General features: G+C 49.3%; 1 protein-coding gene across 2 annotated transcripts in view; it reads left to right on the top strand.

The window, feature by feature from the left end:
- Nucleotides 1-17135, top strand: part of LOC123025722 (zinc finger and SCAN domain-containing protein 30-like) — a 17862-nt gene extending 727 nt beyond the window's left edge. The window contains exons 1-4 of one of the 2 annotated variants that reach the window (XM_044434673.1): nt 9188-9321; nt 11269-12115; nt 13367-13493; nt 15559-17135. In XM_044434673.1, coding sequence (XP_044290608.1) covers nt 11327-12115; nt 13367-13493; nt 15559-16493 — 1851 coding nt within the window. In that variant the 5' untranslated portion in view covers nt 9188-9321; nt 11269-11326 and the 3' untranslated portion in view covers nt 16494-17135. Of the gene's footprint in view, nt 1-9187; nt 9322-11268; nt 12116-13366; nt 13494-15558 lie in introns of those variants that run through there. The other variant, XM_044434674.1, reaches the window with a different exon arrangement.
- The last annotated feature ends 812 nt before the right edge of the window (nt 17136-17947 follow it).

Below are 17947 nucleotides of genomic sequence, written 5' to 3'. Positions count from 1 at the left end.
GTCCTGGAGCAGTTCCTGAGCATCCTGCCGGCGGCCATGCAGAGCTGGGTCAGGGACCGCCAGCCGGAGACCTGTGCCCAGGCCGTGGCCCTGGCGGAGGACTTCCTGCGGAGGCAGCCCGAGACTGAGAAACCAGAAGAGAAGGTGAGACTGGAAGCCCTCCAGATGTTGTGGGCTTGGATGTCCTCCAACATTCCTGACAGCCTTGTCTATGCTAACGGGTCCTGGTGGCCATCCAAAACATCTGGATACAACACCGGAGTGGAAAGGTTGGCACAGGAAATGTTTTATTTGCCTTCCTTTGAAGGCCCACGGACTCCGAGTTCATGGAACTGAGGTCTGTGAAGCACATCCTGGGCCTAGGGAACATCTCGTGTCTGGCTCTTTCCTTCAGGGAAGGACTGAAGGCTTGTTGCCATTCTGGGCTTGTTAAAAGGTTCAGCCGCCCAGGCATGAAATGGCGGATTCTACCTGTTGCAAACCTGTTCTTTGTTTTGCGAGAGGCCCTTTGCAGTAAAATCTTGCCACATGGAATATTTCTGTTCAGAGTTACGCCCTTTTCATCCCTGTCCCCAACAATTCCTCTTTCTGTACCCTAGCAATCAGTCAGCATGCTAGCTGTCCACTTAGCAGGTTGGCCGGTTTGGGGGTGTGCTCCATTTTAGAGTTTCTGCTCTGTCTTTGTGTTGGGACACACTCTTCTACCTAGTCCCAGTTGCAATAAAAGTCTTGCTTTCCCCACAGGTGCCTTTATTTATGTAGTTACTTATATACCACCCACTAACCAAGGACTCTTTCAGGGTGAACCAGGAAATGCCTTATCCATCCAAAAAGAGCATATTTTCTATGTATTTTCTATCTCTGTGACTTCCTTTTTCAGCTATTTGTGTCTTGTTCATGGGTTTCCCATGGGCATCTGATGGGGACTGAGTACTGCACTAAGAAGGCCTTTGGTCTGGTCTAGCAGGGCCCTTCTTATTTTATTTATAGATTGATTTATTAGAGTTCTACCCTGTCCGTCAGTCCAGAGGCTCCCTTAAGGCTAGTTTCTCCCTTGCAGCATAATATTTAATTTGGCCCTTAAATGATAATCTCTTGTGGTGGAAGAAGGGACCGTGCCATCCATGTGTGGAAGGTTTTTCTGTTGTGGTTGATTTTTCCTGAAATCCAGGAGTGACCCTACAGATCTGTCAGCCGTCTTGTGTTGTGATGCGAGTGTTGGAGAAGACAGTGTCTCCTTTGTGCTTACAAATACAGGGTTGAAGAGAGAGCTTGTGTGTGTGTGGCTGTAGGAGAAGTGCTCCTAGATAACAAGAAGGAACCAGGCCAAGGATGGGTGTTTTGAGCGGCATCTTGAAAGGGTCGTCCTTAGATAAGGTATGAAGGGAGGGAGGAAAATTCCCATTCTCGGGAAGGGAGGGGACTGATGAGAATTATGCCTCGTTCTCCAAGGATGAGGAAACTGTAAAAGCACCGTTCTAATAAAGTACCATGCAGTTCCAAGACGTTCCTCCTTACATATGTAATAATATGTCAACAGCCTTGTGTGCCGTAGTCTTAATAAATATTGCCGGCTTGCTTTTCTTCAGTCCATTTGGCCTGTCTCATGCAGGATGAGCCTGGCTGTAGACCATGTGGGTCCCTTCACAGACCCAGAGAACAAGGAAAAAACCAGCACAGTCCTTTTGTTTTCGCATTCATGGAAGATCTCATCCCCGTTTCAGGTGCCAGTCCCAGTTGTGGAGATGGCCGTGGAGGCTTCTGAGGCTGGGCAAGTTCTGCTGGTGAACTCCTGGAATGGGCGCCTCTGCAGGGAAGCCACAGAAGAGCAAGACCAAGAGGCGAGATCGCCGAGTAAGGATCCATGGTGCTAGGATTTCCGCACGGCAGCTCTGCCTCTGTGTCTTTTCCGCCTCGGGTGAATGCATGATTGTCTTTGTAAAGGTGCCTGCACAAGGAGTCGTGTCAGTCCATTGGAGCGAAAAGGGCAGGAGTCTTCCAAGACTTTATTCTGGCACAAGGTTTCATTCAGTGAGCTAGAATTCAATTTATCAGCTGCCTGGAATGTTATCCATCAAGTCATAGTCTGCTCTTTGTGATTGGCAAGGGTGTTCTTAGGGTGTTCTGCTGGGATCTCCAGATATTTTGAACTGTGGTCCCAGCCTTCCTGACCCTTGGCCATCCCAGCAGGGGCTTCAGGGAGCTGCACGTCCAAAATACCTGGAGATCTTCCTTCTTCCTCCTCACCTGTCAGAACATCTGCCAAGAGCTCATGAGGCTGGGCAGGTGGGACAGCACCAGCTGGAATGAGTGAGAGGCAGGGAGGCCAATCAGGGCCAGGGGTGGGTGGGCCCAGGGCAAGGAGGCAGAAATGTTTCCCTCCGGGAGCCCTGATTCAGCCCTGTGGGTTGCCCAGCTGGCCACGCTCCACCTCCTCTTCCTCCAACCACCAGTCATCTGGTGGCTTCCTGGTTTCTGTGTAGCCCCCCCCCCCCCCAGCAACTCTGAAAGGATAAAATGCCTCTGTTTGGACTTGCTCACTGACACTAAGAGGCTTAAGCTAAAATCAGCTGGTATATTTTGTATTTTTACCCTGCTCCTTTGGGCTCAGCCACTGCTGGGATACGGTCCCTGAGAGCACTCATAAACATTTCCCATTATGCTTTATGCATTTCAGTGCAATATCTTGTATACCAGCCTCGAAGGCAACTTATGTATAAAGATGAGGTCAATATTTTGGGCTGTTTTTCTGGTGTTCGTCATATGTCAACCCCCAATTGTTGCTTCACTATTTTGGGTTTCAAGCGGCATACACTGATACATATGGTAATAACTTATGGAACATGCAACCAGGAAATACCTTGCAGAGAAACACTGGTAGATATTGGTGTATAAGGCAATTTGCGTGTAAGACCTGGTCAGTATTTTTGGGCTGTTTATATATGCTGAGTGTATATGACAACCCTCAATTTTTGCTTTGCTATTTTCAGTTTCAAGGGTCTTCCTTTACACTGGTATATACGGCATTTCTTTCAACAATAAAACTATATGTAACCAGATCAAGAAAGGGGAGGAATACAGTATCTATGGAGAAGGATAAACTGGTCAACGTCAGCTCCTAATATTTCTTTACTGATTCATGCAATAACTTTTGTTCTAGTATTCTGAGGAAAGGGGGCAGATTTGACTAAGGGAGTTCTGCTTTACCTAAAATCCACCCATCAAAAATTGGCAAAGAAATGCATCAAATGAACATTGTCCCTTTCCTGTGTGAGAGTTTGCTCCATATCATTCATGGAAGGGATTCTCTATTTTGTTCTTGCAGGTGATGGACAGGCATGGGAGCATCAGATGAATCCCGCTCCCCAGCCAGGTGCGGAGCAGGCAGAGCTGAATGGCACCTCTCTGGGAAGAGACGGAGCCCAGTACTGCAAAACGGAAGTAACATTTAAGAGCCAACAGGAACTGGGGATTGAGCAAGAGAAGACTCATGAGAAGGGCATTTTCTGCATGGAGGATGACCAGGTGGGGAGGAAATACACAGGACAGCCAAGGGCCTGGTATGGTGAAGCGCAAAACACGTCTTCCAGCCCAGGAAGAGACTTTGGGCAGAGCTCAGACCTTGGGAAGCATCCGATCATGTATACCGGAGAGAAAACATACTTGTCTTCGTATTGTGGAAGCAGCTTCTTCCAGGCACCGGAGCATCCCGGGAAGGAGAGAAGCCACGCCGGACTGCGCAACACCTGTAAGTGCTCCCACTGTGGGAAGAGCTTCAGCTGTGGCTCAAGCTTTAAGGAACACCTGAGAATACACACCGGGGAGGCTCCGTATCAGTGCTCCCACTGCGGCAAAAATACCGGCCGTTGCTCCATCTTACGGGAGCACATCAGAACACACCCGGGAGAGAAGCCATATACCTGCTCTGAATGTGTGAGAAGCTTCAACCGGAAGCGCTACCTGACAGTCCACGAGAGGATGCACAGAGGAGAGAACCCCTACAAATGTGTCCACTGTGGAAAAAGCTTCCCAAAGAGGTCCAAGCTGGTCATACACGAGAGAATCCACACGGGCGAGAATCCGTTTGTGTGCTCAGAATGCGGGAAGGGCTTCAACCAGAAGGGGAACCTCATGACACACATGCGCCTGCACACGGGAGAGAAGCCATACAAATGCAGCCACTGTGGGAAGAGATTCAGCCAGAAGGCAGGCCTCAGTGCGCACGAGAAAACCCACGCGGGGCGCAAAAGGACCATTTGACGCAGCTGTAGAGATATGAAGGCCTGGAGGAAAAACAAAGCCAGAGAAACAGGAGGGAAGAGGCCAAACCTTTGGAATTTTTCTCCCCAGTTTTTTTCCCAACGACTTGTTATGTTTCCCATTTTTTCCATGTCTTCACATCTCTACGCAGGCTTTATGACTCGTGTCTGGGACTTAGTCTTAGCCAACTGAGGCTAAGTTAAACAGAGGCTTAGCTGAGAACATGGAAAGTCACAGTATACTTTTAACACACACCCCCTGCTGTGTACTGCACTGAGATTTTTTTAAAAGAGAGAAAATGGGTATAGATTGGTTTGTTTGTTTTTAAACCTTTCTCTAGAAAATTACTGCAATTTTTAACAAATACTTTTAAACATTCCAAATTTTAAAAAATCGGCAGAAATATTACACAATGATCCCAAAAACGCCACAGCAATGATGCTTCCTGGCCTTTGCCTCTGCAGGAAATGGTGCCCTGTTTGAAAGGCATCGCTCGCTGTGACCATCTGCCAGACACCCGACCACGTGGAAGGGACAGATTAGGCAGCCATTACACAAAAAGGATCCCACACAAAAAGAACATCACACATGGGTGCTGTAATGCAGGTGGAAATTCAGGTAGATCATGACTTGGATCAGCCCAGCCTGATCTGATACCTGAGACAGAAGGAGAAGAGATAATCTGTTCTACATCTGCCTCACCTTGAACTATATCATGTGCTGTGGATTTGCGAGCATCTCCTGGGGCAGGTGTGCCAACTTAGATGAATCTGGAAGCAGCTGGTTCTTCCAGTTCCCAGGTGAATCCATCTGTGAAAATTGCTGATGGGCTGCCACAGTAACAACCTTGTTGTAGTTTTCTGTGTCCTCCTCCCAAGGTTTGGCTTTTTAAGCCTTAACACCAAATGGACTGGCAGTTTTAAAGTGTTGACTAGAAGTTTACACATCAAGGTTGCACGATATCTTGAATTCCAAGGGCTGCTCCTGATATTGGGTTAGGGGCCATGTAAGTGTGTACTTGTATATAAAGTGCCTTGCAGAAGGACTCAACCCCTTTTGACTTTTCCACATTTTGCTGTGTTACAGCATGGAATTCACTAGCTATGTGTGTGAAAGCTGGACAGAGAAGAAAACTTAGAGCAAGAAAATGGACGTGTTTGAAAACATGGCACTGAAAAATGCTGTGTGAATGCCACAGAACAACAGAAAGATGAACAAGGGGGTGCTAGGTGAGATCAAGCCAGTATCTTTGAAAGACAAGACTCCCTGGAGAGGACAGTAATGCTAGGGGAAGTTGAAGGCAGAACAAAAAGAGAAAGGTGGGGTATAAGATGGATTGATTCCATAAAGGAAGCCATGGCTTTGAATTTAGAAGAGGGTCTTCATCATAGGATCACCTTAAGTCAGGGATAAGGTCATAGAATCAGAATCATGGAAGAGCAGAGTTGGCAGGGGCCATGAAGGCCATCGGGTCCGACCCCCTGCTGGTGCAGGACACCAAGTTACACCATCCCCCTCAGATGGCTGTCCAGTTTCTTTTTAAATGCCTCTAGTGTGGGAGAGCCCCCCACCTCTCCAGGCAGCTGGTTCCACTGTCGTTTTGCTCTGACCGTGAGGAGGCTTTTCCTGGTGTCCCGCCTGAATCTAGGTTGTTGCAACTTGAATTGATTCCATGTCCTCCACTCTGGTCTCAGTGAGAAGAGATCTTGACCTTCCTCTTTGTGACAGCCCTTGAGGTACTTCTAGAGGGATAGCATGTCCCCCCTCAGTCTTCCCCTCTCAAGGCTAAACATGCCCAGTTCCCTCAGTCCCTCCTCACAGGGCAGTTTCCAAACCCTGGATCATTTTCCTTGCCCTCCTCTGGCCCCTTTCTAACTTTTCTGCACCTTTCTTAAATCTTGGTGCCCAGATGACACGTAACTTGATGACGCCTAATAACCACCTGGAATTGAAATGAATTTGACATTTTTACTACTTGATACAGACAAGGTACTCAGCATGGTGAAGCTACACAAAAGTTATGTAAAAGCAAACAGATTAGCCCTTGGTGGTTACTTAAGAATTCACCCCCTTTGCTGTGATATGGCTAAATATTTTCTGGTGCAAATAAATGTACCAGAAATCACAAAGTGGAAACATGTGACTGGGCAGAACCCTTCTGTGCTGTGTGGTCTCAGATTAAATATACCTGTTCCTGGAAGAAACCCTGAAATTTGTCAGAAAGTAAATCTGAACAAGCAGCATCATGAGGACCAAGATGCTATCAAACAGTTCCAGGATAATGTTACCCAGAAGCACTAATCAGGGTTGGTTTAAAGAAAAAATAACCCAAACTATGAACATAGCCCAGGTCACTATTAAATTTGTTGTTGTAAAATGGGCAGAATAGGGCTCAACTCTGCCAGGAGCAGACTATGCGCCAAGACGCAGTGAATGGGCGAGGAGGGCATTAGGAGAGGAGCAAGCGAGAAGCCAGGGGTAATGGAAGGAGCTGGAGTGATCTGAAGCTGAGACTGGGAGAAACTGCCCATTTCTCACTAGGATACTCCAGACAACTGTCGATCGGCTTGATACTCCACCAAGCTGGGCTTCATGGAAAGGCGACAAGAAGCTGAAGCAAACCTAAATCAAAGCCTGTCTGAGGATTGCCAAGAGGCGTGTGGGAGGCACAGCAAACATGCGGAAAAACATGGCAATTTTTGGCCTTGCTGCAAAGGACGGTGTGGGGTTGACCTCATGTTGTAGGGATGCTTTTCTTTGGCAGGGACTGCAAAACTGGTCAGAACTGTGGGTGAGATAGAGCCAGGTAGAGAGCAGTTCTGGGAACCCGAATGCCTTCAAACAGCCCAGAGGTGGAGCAGTTTGCCTGCAGCATCTGGGTGTGCAAAACTGCTGGGGCTTTCCTCAAGAAGACTTGCAGCTGCTGTGGCAGCCAAAGGTGCTTCTTCAAGTCTTGACTCGGTGTGTGGACGATGACAAATACTTATACAACCAACCAGCGCCACTTTGGGTTTGTTTACATATTTATTTATGACTCAGCTGTGTGTGCCTGCATGGCACTGACTATCTTGTGCACATCCACTGGGAAAAATGCCAGTTAAAACTTTCAATTCCAGGCAAAATGACATGTGGAAAAGTCAAAGGGTGTGATTGTATTTGTAAGGTATTGTATGTTTGTGCATACATACCAGTGAACCTGATCTAGGAGGGACAGGATGAGGTTCTTCCTGGCCACGTGGGTGTGGGGAGAACTCATGTGGGGAGAATTCAGCCTAGTGAGGCTTGAGCATACTCAGCGCCTAGAGACTGAAGGGGAGGTTGGAAAGTTAGTGGGAAACGGAATGGAACGCTGCAACCTGGATCCCTCAAGGTCAGCACCTCGCACTGCAACATTTCATTGCAATTCCCTTGCACATGCCAATAGCAAATTCAACACTAACAGTGTATTTGGCTCTTTGTGTCGCAAAAATGGCACCGTCCTCATAAAGAAGCAAAGTATCAACAGGCTTGGGGGAACGCCAGAATTTGCAGAAGTACGAAAAGGTAAAATCCTTAAGGAAAAGGGAAAACTTCAAAGCAGCACAGTAGTGATGGAGTGCTAAGTGCTGGAGGATGGGAGGAAGGGACCAGCCAGAACCAGGAACACTCTGCACTGCAACATTTCATTGCAGGCTCCGCGTGTATCTTTGAATTGCTGTTGTTGTGAGCTTCCGGAAGCACTTGGTTGGTTGCCCCTATGAACTTCCCACAGCAGCCTCTTTCCCACTAAAAATCCAGCCACTACGTAGTGGTGGTATCTGGAAAAACGAACAATGGGAACAGTATGGAAAATATGTCTGTTTGCAATTTTATTTTACAAGTCTTGGCATTGTGTTTTTTTCTTTTGTTTGTAATCTGCCCAGAGAATGTTCGTTGTTGGACAGATTGAATATATTAAATGAATTAATAAAATGTTTAACTGGTAATATGGGAAGAGGTCCTGCATACCGATCCTCATGCAGTGGCCAGCCAGCTGTCCCCAAGCAGGACATGAGTACAAGAGCTCCCTCCCACCTATGTTCCCCCGCAGCTGATGTACTACGGGAATATTGCCTCTGATACTTGGAGATATTAAAATTACATCACACTTGTAGCCTGGCTGTCTTCCTCCTTCAAGAAACTCAAGGAAACTTACGAGATTTCCATCTTCACCATTTTATCCCCACAACAGCTCTGTGAGGTAGGTTAGGCTGAGAATGACTGGCCCAAACCTACCAGGTGAGCTTTATGGCCAAGCAGAGACTAGAACTCAGATTTTCCAAGTCCCAGTTCAGCACTGTGAAAACACCACTCCGCTGGCTCTCAATATGAGAGGTAACCTTTCAACAGGGTTCAGACAATGTAGGTTGAATGTGGGTTGTTAAACTAGCTGTTGCAATGTTCTAACCTATCAGGTAGGTTAGAACCTACCTGTGCTAACAAGCCATGGTTTGTTAACCATGTAAAACTCATGTTGGGTTGCCCATCATGCTTTGAAACCTGGGCCAAGTTCAGACATCGCCCACATTCAATCCATATTCAACCCATAACTGTGGGTTATTGCCTTCTCCGAAGCCAGGCGTAACTTATCAGGATCCATAGAGGCCAGTACCCTTGTCCTCTGATCAGAAAAGACTTGCCTGCTAAATCACTGCTGGCTGTGCACAGTTAAATGCATACCAGCCCCCTGCATGGAAGAAAGAAGAAAGTCATGGTAAGATGTTGAAGATCCAAAGATCACCCTTGTGTAAGTCCTCGTTGAGTTTTATCCGACATGGTTAAACCCACAGAGTTCGGCTGCGGTTCCTAGAACGGCAATAAGGGAACGCCTTCCGCTTGATGAGAGAGAGAGAGCGCGCGCGCGCTACGCGGAAGTGAGGTTACGAAAGCGTATCTGAAGCCACTTTCGGTGCCTTTCCTCCCATACTAGCTGGGAACCTGGATTTCGGGAATTCCTCCTCTGGCATCGTCACCAGTTAGAAGCGGCAGCAGGTTTTTTCCTCCCGTTCTCCAGGGCAGGGGATGCTAAGTCGGCAGGGGGAGGTGAGTTTGGAAGGGGAGCAATTCTGCAAGGGGAAGCTGCTGATCGTCCACGGGTGATGGAGGTGCGGAGAGGGCAGAGGGGGGGAAAGAGGTGGCCAGGTGCCGCTGCTGCCTCTGTAATAGTTGCGCAGAAGAGGGTTGCAGTTTGCATGACGTGGCCTCTTCCGTACAGCCAGCAAGGGAGCTGGAGCCCTGTCCTCTGCTTTAGAAACTGGGGAGCAAGAATAAATCTGCTCATTTATGGTCATTGCATCCCAGCACTTAGATAATCCTTCTCCTCATCCGTTCATCCGTACAGCAACCCTGTAAGGTAAATTAGGTTTGCAGTCAGTGACTGGCCCAAGATCTAGTCCACCTCTCTAACCACTACATCATACTGTCTTTCCCTTAGCCTAATTTCAGTGCTGGATGCAGAGGAAGAACATTCCCCTCCTCTGCCAGCTCACTCATTCACCTACCTGCAATTTCAGGTTGCTTGTAGCTAGCAGGTCTAGTGTTTAAATACAGGACAGATTTAGACCACGGTTTTACTTCCCTTGGTGGTCAAATTTATGGAAAACCATAAGCAGAACAAGAAGTCAGTAATTTTACCCTGTTCTCGGGAGAGTGGGAATGGACTGTTTATTAATTTAAATATTTACATGCCACTCTTCTCAACTAACTAAGACCTGGGTTAAGGGTAGCCCTCCAAAAGTTTTGGACTACAACTCTCGTAAGCTCCTGCCAGCATGACCAATGATTGGGGATATGGTAGATGTTGAAAACATCTGGATTAAGAATGCATTTCTGGGGGAAGAGATCTGATGTTTTCAAGACATGGATCTGGAGGAGAGGTTTGCAAAAACCCTGGCCCAACAGAATGATGAACAAGGGGCTCCCAGAGCAAATTAGAATGAACTTTCTCTGGAAGCAAAGATTACAAAACTGAGGATGTCAGTCTTTGGACATACATGGGAAGGTGATGCTCCCTGGTGAAGGCAGTCACTTTTGGGAAAGTCAAGGCAGAATGAGGGGGAGACCAAATATGAGATGGATTGACTCTATGAAGGAAGACAAGTTTACAAGAATTAAGCAGGGCTGTCAAGGCAGGACATGCTGGAGGGCATTCATTCATACAGTGGCTGGAAGGGAGAGAGAACTGGATGGCTTCTCACAACAGCAAAGGTTGTCTGAGGCAGGGTAGCTCTACAAAGCCTCTACTAACTACTTCAAAACCCACACTAACAAAAATTCACCCTGTTTTCCCCCTGGGAACAGCTTTGGGAACTTTTAAAAATCAGCTTATTAATACATAAATTATTACAATTATTAATAATAGTTTATCCTTTGTCATCTTTGGTCTCCATCCCCCAAAGTTGGCTCATATTTCTGGAGCCACCTGGAAAGTATGTTTGTAGATGAAGTGAGATTTGAATGTAAGACTCCCTTGCTCCGTGTACTTTTCTACATGCAGGGATTTATAGTTTTTAAGAAAGGGGGGAAGTCTTGTAAAATGTTTCCCCTCACCTATAGTCTAAAGTGGTACGGTCCACTGTCTACTGTCGCACTGCTGCTACCAGCATTCTCCAACCTGGTACCCTCCATCCTCCCAGGATTTCTGACTGCTGCCCATTCTGGCTGGTGCTGATGGGAGCAAAAGTCCAAAACATCCGGGGGTACCGCTTTGCTCATCTTTGGAAGGTAGGCTAGTAACTAATATCCCCATGCTGCAAATGGGTCTTGATTACGGCTATCTAATATATGCGTTGCAAGTGATGTGTAGTGTGAATTGAAGAATTCCTAGACTCAGTAGGGAAGTGTCACCAAAATTCTTGGTCGCTCCAAAATAAGCTCATTTCGTAAAGCCCTGTGAAGTGGGGGAAGCGAGATATGCCCAGGAGACAACGAACTTCACAAAGAATGCATCAAATATGTACTGAATTTTTTGATTTTCCCTTATTTGCACAGCCCTCCAATTTTCACATGAACTTTGCAGACGGCCACCCAAGAAGCTGGAAACTCTTCCATGTTTGAGGCAAGCCTGGAAAGTGGCAGGCGGCTGAAGGAGGAGGGAGCAGCCGCCCAGCTTCCAGAAATGGTGGGCTCTAAAGCATGGGATGGAATGGAAGGTTCAGCCAAAGCTCCACTGGCGCGACATGTGAGCACCAGTGGAGAGTTACAAGCCGTGGTAACTGCACAGCAGGTGAAACGCGAACCGGAGGAAGGGCTGCAGGAGCGCTGGGAAGCCCAGTGGCAGGCGTTCCTGCGGACGCTGCAGGCCCCGCACTCCAGGTGGGGGGAGGCGTTGGCGTCCGAGGAGCCCCGGCCCTGGGATGACGCGAAGGCCTTCCTGGCCTCCTTCGAGCAGGTGGCGGCCGCCTGCCGGTGGCCCCGGGACAAGTGGGTGGCCCTCCTCCTGCCGGCCCTCAGCGGAGAGGCTGAGCGGGCCTTCCGCAGCCTCAGTGCCCGCGAGAGGGGCGACTATGGCAAGGTGAAGGCGGCTGTCCTGGACAGGGAGGCCGCCCTGAGGGAGAGGCAGCGCCAGCACTTCCGGCAGCTCCGCTACGGGGACGCGGAAGGGCCGAGGGTCGTGTACGGCCAGCTGCGGGAGCTCTGCCGCCAGTGGCTGAAGATCGAGAGACACACGAAAGCCGAGATCCTGGAGCTGCTGGTCCTGGAGCAGTTCCTGAGCATCCTGCCGGCGGCCATGCAGAGCTGCGTCAGGGACCGCCAGCCGGAGACCTGCGCCCAGGCCGTGGCCCTGGCGGAGGACTTCCTGCGGAGGCAGCCCGAGACTGAGAAACCGGAAGAGAAGGTGAGGCAGTCTGATGGCATCTAGTGTTTATGACACAAAGATTGGAACAAGGTAGAGCAACAATGGTATCTCTCTGCCTCTGTTGATGCTTGCTGTTCCAATTCAACTCTGACATGTCTGGTTTACCCTGTTTGCAGATGCTTCCTTTTCATTTTAGACTCCTAAGCTGTGGGTGCAAAACTCCTCTAGATAGAGGAGTTCTGAATTCTGTTTCAGGGAAGCTCTCATGGGCTGCATCCCAGAGGTGGGAGGGGTCACAGGCCAATGGGGAGGGGCCAATATCCCCCAAAAGGCACTGCATGTTTAGCTTAAAGCTCTCACTACCCGCAACCCGGCCTTGCGAGAGCTGCTTCAATTATATAGAATAGGGGGATATCTGAACAAACCCCAGAAAATGCCCCATAATTGGTCCTGGGAAAGGGGTGGGACCTTCTGGTGTACCTTCAGGGGTCAGCTTTGATTCCTAGACCCAAGTTTCTATGCCCCCGATATGTTTACCATCCATGTTCCTGCTCCTCCGTTTGCTAACCCTTTGAGAGGATGAGATATTTAGAAGAGATCAGATTAGCAGACGGAAATGCAGTCAGAACTTACTGTTTCCTCCAGTTTTTTCTGTCCCTTGGAAGTTAGGAGGTTTCCGAACAGTCAGGACTGAAAGAGACTGGCTTCCACATCGTTGTGGGATGTCCTCTGCAGAGAAGCTCACCTGGTGCTCTTTTTTGGTGCCAGGTGTGGACCTTCTTGTTGTCTCAAGCACTTTAGACCTTTTCTTTCAAAAAATAATAAAATAATAATCTATTACTGCACTTGGCGTCTTTGCACTGCGACTAAGTTTCATTTTACTTTTTTTATGCTATTCTGTAGTTTTAAGCTTTTCCAGTTTAATGTGTTATATTTTATGGTTTTAATTGTCCTGAATCATTTTGGGCAAAATAGAAATCGAAAGAAGGACGGGCGGGTGGGCGGATGAAACAAGCTCTTTCTGACAAGACGTAGCTTGGCCGTGGGGCCGATTGAATTGTCCAGGGCTTTACAGCATGATGGTGGCACTGGGGACCCTCGGCCCCTGCGTCTTGCCAGCTCTCCTGCCTCCCCCTTGCAGAGACTAACCTGGATGAGAAGGAGACCTCCACCTTTGGTTCTACCTGTTTGGTTCAGCTGGGTCCTCTGACAAGGGTGCAGGCAGAGGTCGGTGTAGTCCCTGCGGCAGTGCGGCCTGCTCCTGAAGGGTCCTCTCATTGCTCTCGCCAGGTGCCTGGCCGGCCCACGGAGGCGGCTGCAGATCCCTCCGGCTCGGGGCAGGTTCCGCCTCTGGGCGCGTGGACTGGACTCCTTTGCCAGGGTGCGAAGCAGGAGCAGGAAGAGCCCAGAACGCCAAGTAAGGATGCACAGCACTCGTCACCCTGGGTGATTTCTTTTTATCCACGTTTTTTCGCAGAGAAAGAACGACTGTGTGTTGATCGACCTCTAATGTAATCATCATAATGTTGTAATATTAATAACAGTAATATTCGTAACGCCGTAAGAAGAGCTGTGCTGGATTGGATCGAAGTCCATCCAGTCTGGCACTCTGTCCATACAGCAGCCAACCAGCTGCCCCCCTGCGAAGCCCTGAGCAGGGGCAACACCTGTGTTTGGCCCACGAGCTGCAGCAACTGCCCCGATGCTGGAGGGGGCACAAATGCTCCCATGGACTCCGTCCCTCCAGCATTTGTGGACTTCTTCTCGGGCTTGGTCCTCGCTTAGAAGGCGAGCCAAACAGAGAGGAAGTCCACGCCTGCTCACGGAGCAAAGGTGGCACGCCAGGGAACCTTCTTCCGTGTCACGTGCAACAGCACAAGCAATGGGCCGCTTGTGCAGCATGAGGCTTGGTGCCTGGCAAGTGCCATGTGAGCTTTGGGCGTGCTCTCTGGAAACCCAGACACGTGGCCACACGGAGTGCGGGGGAGTCTGGGGAGCCGAGCCCTAGGAATCCGACAGAGTCCCATCCCAGAATCCCATTCCTCACACATCTCCCACTGCAGTGAGGAGCATGCAAGGACATACGAACCTGTTCTGTCTTTTACGTACAACCTGAGCCAAAGAGACACAAAACGTTGCTAGGTGGATGCTCCTTCACTCCAGGTAACAGAATTGAAGCTATCAATCATATCAGTTGTTGGAGGTCATGAAATCCTACTGTTGGAAGAGACCTCATGTTTACCTGGTCCAGGCTTTGCCAGTGCAGGAAATCAGTCATTCAGCCTCTTCATCAGAACCTCTTAACAAAGGAGATCCATCCATCTCCTGAGATGGTATAGTCTTTCATTGAGAACTTGTACTGTCAGGAAGTTCTTCCCAATTTCAAGTCAAAATCTTCTGTCCTGTAACTGGAAACCTCTGATTTTACAGAATCAGAGTAGAAGAGTGTTGTGGGGCGATTTTACAGACGAGACCAGAGACTGGTTGGAATTACCGAGAGATTTATTTACCTGCCGGCAGGGACCATGCACTCATGAGAGTGTGGTACCGGGCAGACGAATGCAGCTAATTTTATACTCTTTTACAGCTATGCAGGTGCATGAATGACAGCGGACAATGGGGAACCCCACTGAGTTACATTTGCACATTTTGCACGTTTTCCCATGCTAAGGCAAGCAAGCGAGGGTACAAGGGCGTGACGCTGGCGGTTATGCTTGAGCGTAGCCTGCTTTGTTTTCATCCTTGCGTAGCGTGCACATTCGTTGCAGGTTCCTGTTCTTGTTCATGCGAACAGGACACCCTGATCATGCTTTCTTTTACCCGTGACGAGCCATGCCCTGGCTGCATGTTTGATTATAAGGGGGGTTACCACAAAGAGTTAGAAACATAGCAACATAGAAAACAGAGCAAGTCAGAAGGGGTCTCCCAGGCCATCTAATCTGACCTCCGGCACCAGCCGGCTCCGCTTACGACATGCCCACCATGTGGACGTCCAGCCTATCCTTGAACACCTGCACTGATGGGGCCTCACCCACCTCCATGGAAGCCCACTCCACACCCTCGGGGTCCTGACTGTCAGGAAGTGCTTCCTGGCATCCAAATGGAACCTTGGAGTTGGAAGGGGCCAGAAGGCCATCAGAAGGCTCAGTGCAGGACTCCAAGCTAAACCATCCCTGACTTATGGATGTCCAGTTGCCCCTTGAATGCCTCTAGTGTGGGAGAGCCCACACTCTCCCTAGGAACTAGGTCATACTGTTCTTAACGTTCAGGAAATCTTTCCTGATGTCCAGCTGGAATCTGGCTTCCTGCAGCTTGAGCCTATCATTCCAATCCAATCCAATCCAATCCAATCCAATCCAATCCAATCCATTCCATTCAAAAATCTGTTCCTCTGTTAACTCTGTTGCTTCACTGTTACTTAATTCTGTTCAAACAATTACCTAAGAGAAACACAGATCTGATCCTTTGTTTTACTGCTGCAGGTAATGGGCGGCCACGGCAGAAAGAGATGGCTCCCATTCACCAGCAAGGTGTTAAGTCCGCAGAGCTGAATGGCACATCTCTGGGAAGGAACAAGGATTTCCAGCCTAATGAAAAGGAAGCAACATTCGGGTGCCAGCCAGAGCCGGAGATCGACCAAATGAACAGCTGTAGGAAAGGTGTGGATAACTCTGCTTTCCCTGCCAAGGGGAATGCAAAGCAGAGCAGATCCGCAGAGCAGCAAAGCGTCCAGCTCAGGGAGGCGCAGAATGCAGCTCCTGAGCATGGACAAAACTACGGGTGCAGCTCAGATCTTATAAAAGACCAGGGTGGCTACACTGGAGAGAAACTGCACACATCCTCCCCCTGTGGGAACAGCTTCAGTCTGGCACAGGAGAGAACCCACGCGGGAGAGAAGAAAAGACACAAGTGCTCCCACTGTGGGAAGACCTTCAGTCGTGGCTCCCTCGTTAAGGAGCATATGAGAATCCACACCGGGGAGTCTCCGTACAGGTGCTCGTACTGCGGCCGTTTCTTTGGCCGATGCTCGGTCTTGCAGGACCACATTAGGACACACACGGGAGAAAGGCCGTACAAGTGCCTGGAGTGCGGCAAGAGCTTCAACCAGAAGCACTACCTGACGGTGCACGAGAGGATGCACACGGGGGAGAACCCGCACAAGTGCAGCCACTGCGGGAAGAACTTCCCCAGGCGGTTCATCCTCGTGAGACACGAGAGGATCCACACGGGCGAGAATCCCTTTGTTTGCTCGGAATGCGGGAAGAGCTTCAACCAGAAGGGAAACCTCGTCACCCACATGCGCCTGCACACGGGAGAAAAGCCGTACAAGTGCGCCCAGTGTGGGAAGAGATTCCGTCAGAAAGCAAGCCTCCGTTCACACGAAAAAACTCACGCCCGCGCAAAAAAGCCCCTTTAGTGCAGGCCGGGTCTCGTGCATACCTGAGACCGCTATCGCCGGTTTAAGGCGATGCGATCGAGCGCAGCTAGCAGGCTGCAGCTGGGTTCAGCGTTGTCACTTGTGCTGAATTACTCCCTTCATCTCAAAACAAAACACGCACATCCTTCTTATCGATTTGGGACCCCGTCCAGTGGTCCCTGGAAGCTGTCTAGAAGGCACTTTCGTCTGAGGTCAAACTCGGGGTTCAGAACACCCACATAAGCAGTGCACAGACGGCTGTGCAGGCGGCAGCTCCGAGGTCGTAAAAGCAACCTCAGAGCTGGAGGTTTGGGGGCGTGGAGGGAGGCTGTGATACGAGGTTGGGGCTTTGGCCTCCTCTCCCAGGAAGCCAGGGATAAACTTTTAGATAACCAAGACTGGCCAGGAAAGCAGGAGATACGATGGCACTCTAGAAGTACCTGAAAAGCTGCCTCGGAGAGGAGAGGACTTGATCATCCCAGAGTGCAGGACACCAACTAACAGACTTAAGTTAAAAGGAACCAGATTTAGACCGGACACCAGGAAGAACTTCCTCACTGTGAGAGCCGTGTGACGTTGGAACTGATTACTTGGGGAAGTTGTGGGCTCTCCCTTGCTGGAGACATTCAAAAAGCATCTGGACAGTCCTCTGAGTGGGATGGTGTGAATTGGTGTCCTGCACTAGCAGGGGGCTGGACCCCATGACTTTCTGACCTTTTCCAATTCTGCTATTCTATGATTCTACCTCTGTTCTCCTTTCGCCCCTAGGAAGCCTTTGAGTTTGGAGGATTACAGGCAGCTTATCTTTCCAAAGATAAATCCTATCTTTATAAATTTCTGAAAATATACCAAATACACCAGCTTCAGTCACAAATAAGAGTCAAATATGGTACATATGATGCAGTGAACTCTTACTTCTGACTGATGTTCTGGACAATGTGAGAACCTAAAGCTGGCTGTCCGAAGAGGCATTCGCCCCTTTGGAGACAAACTTACAAGCCTATACACTGAAGTGAGCCCAGGACCAACGGCTGCTTCCTGTTTCCAGCAGAAATCTGGCTGTGCGGAGTGCTGATTGGCTGGCCCTTGTGTCAGTCAAGGAGCCTCCTCCCTCCTCCCCAAGTACCCAGACGTCTTTAGCAAAACCATCAATGAAAAACAGGATGGGCGGTTTGTTTGCTTCTTTCTTTCAAAGATGCAAATAAATGTGGAAATGGAGAGGGATTCCAGGCACCGGGGGTTGTGGTTCAGAGGACTCTCAGAAGAAGCAAGATTGAAGCAAAGCGGTCAAGGGATGGAAATCAGGCTGATGCCGAGCCAAGAAAATGGTGTTGATGGAAGAGCCGTAGCAGGTGGGGAATGAATGGGAGAAACAACCCCCTGCTGTGGAAGGCATGTGCATCCTCGTGCTGCCTTTGGGTTTTTGAGCGGGTTGGACCAGACACCCTCTGCAG

The sequence above is a fragment of the Varanus komodoensis genome, unplaced genomic scaffold (genome assembly GCF_004798865.1).
Source record: "Varanus komodoensis strain SLA01 unplaced genomic scaffold, ASM479886v1 scaffold280, whole genome shotgun sequence".
NCBI classification, from domain to species: domain Eukaryota; kingdom Metazoa; phylum Chordata; class Lepidosauria; order Squamata; family Varanidae; genus Varanus; species Varanus komodoensis.
This window is presented reverse-complemented; position numbering and strand designations above follow the sequence as displayed.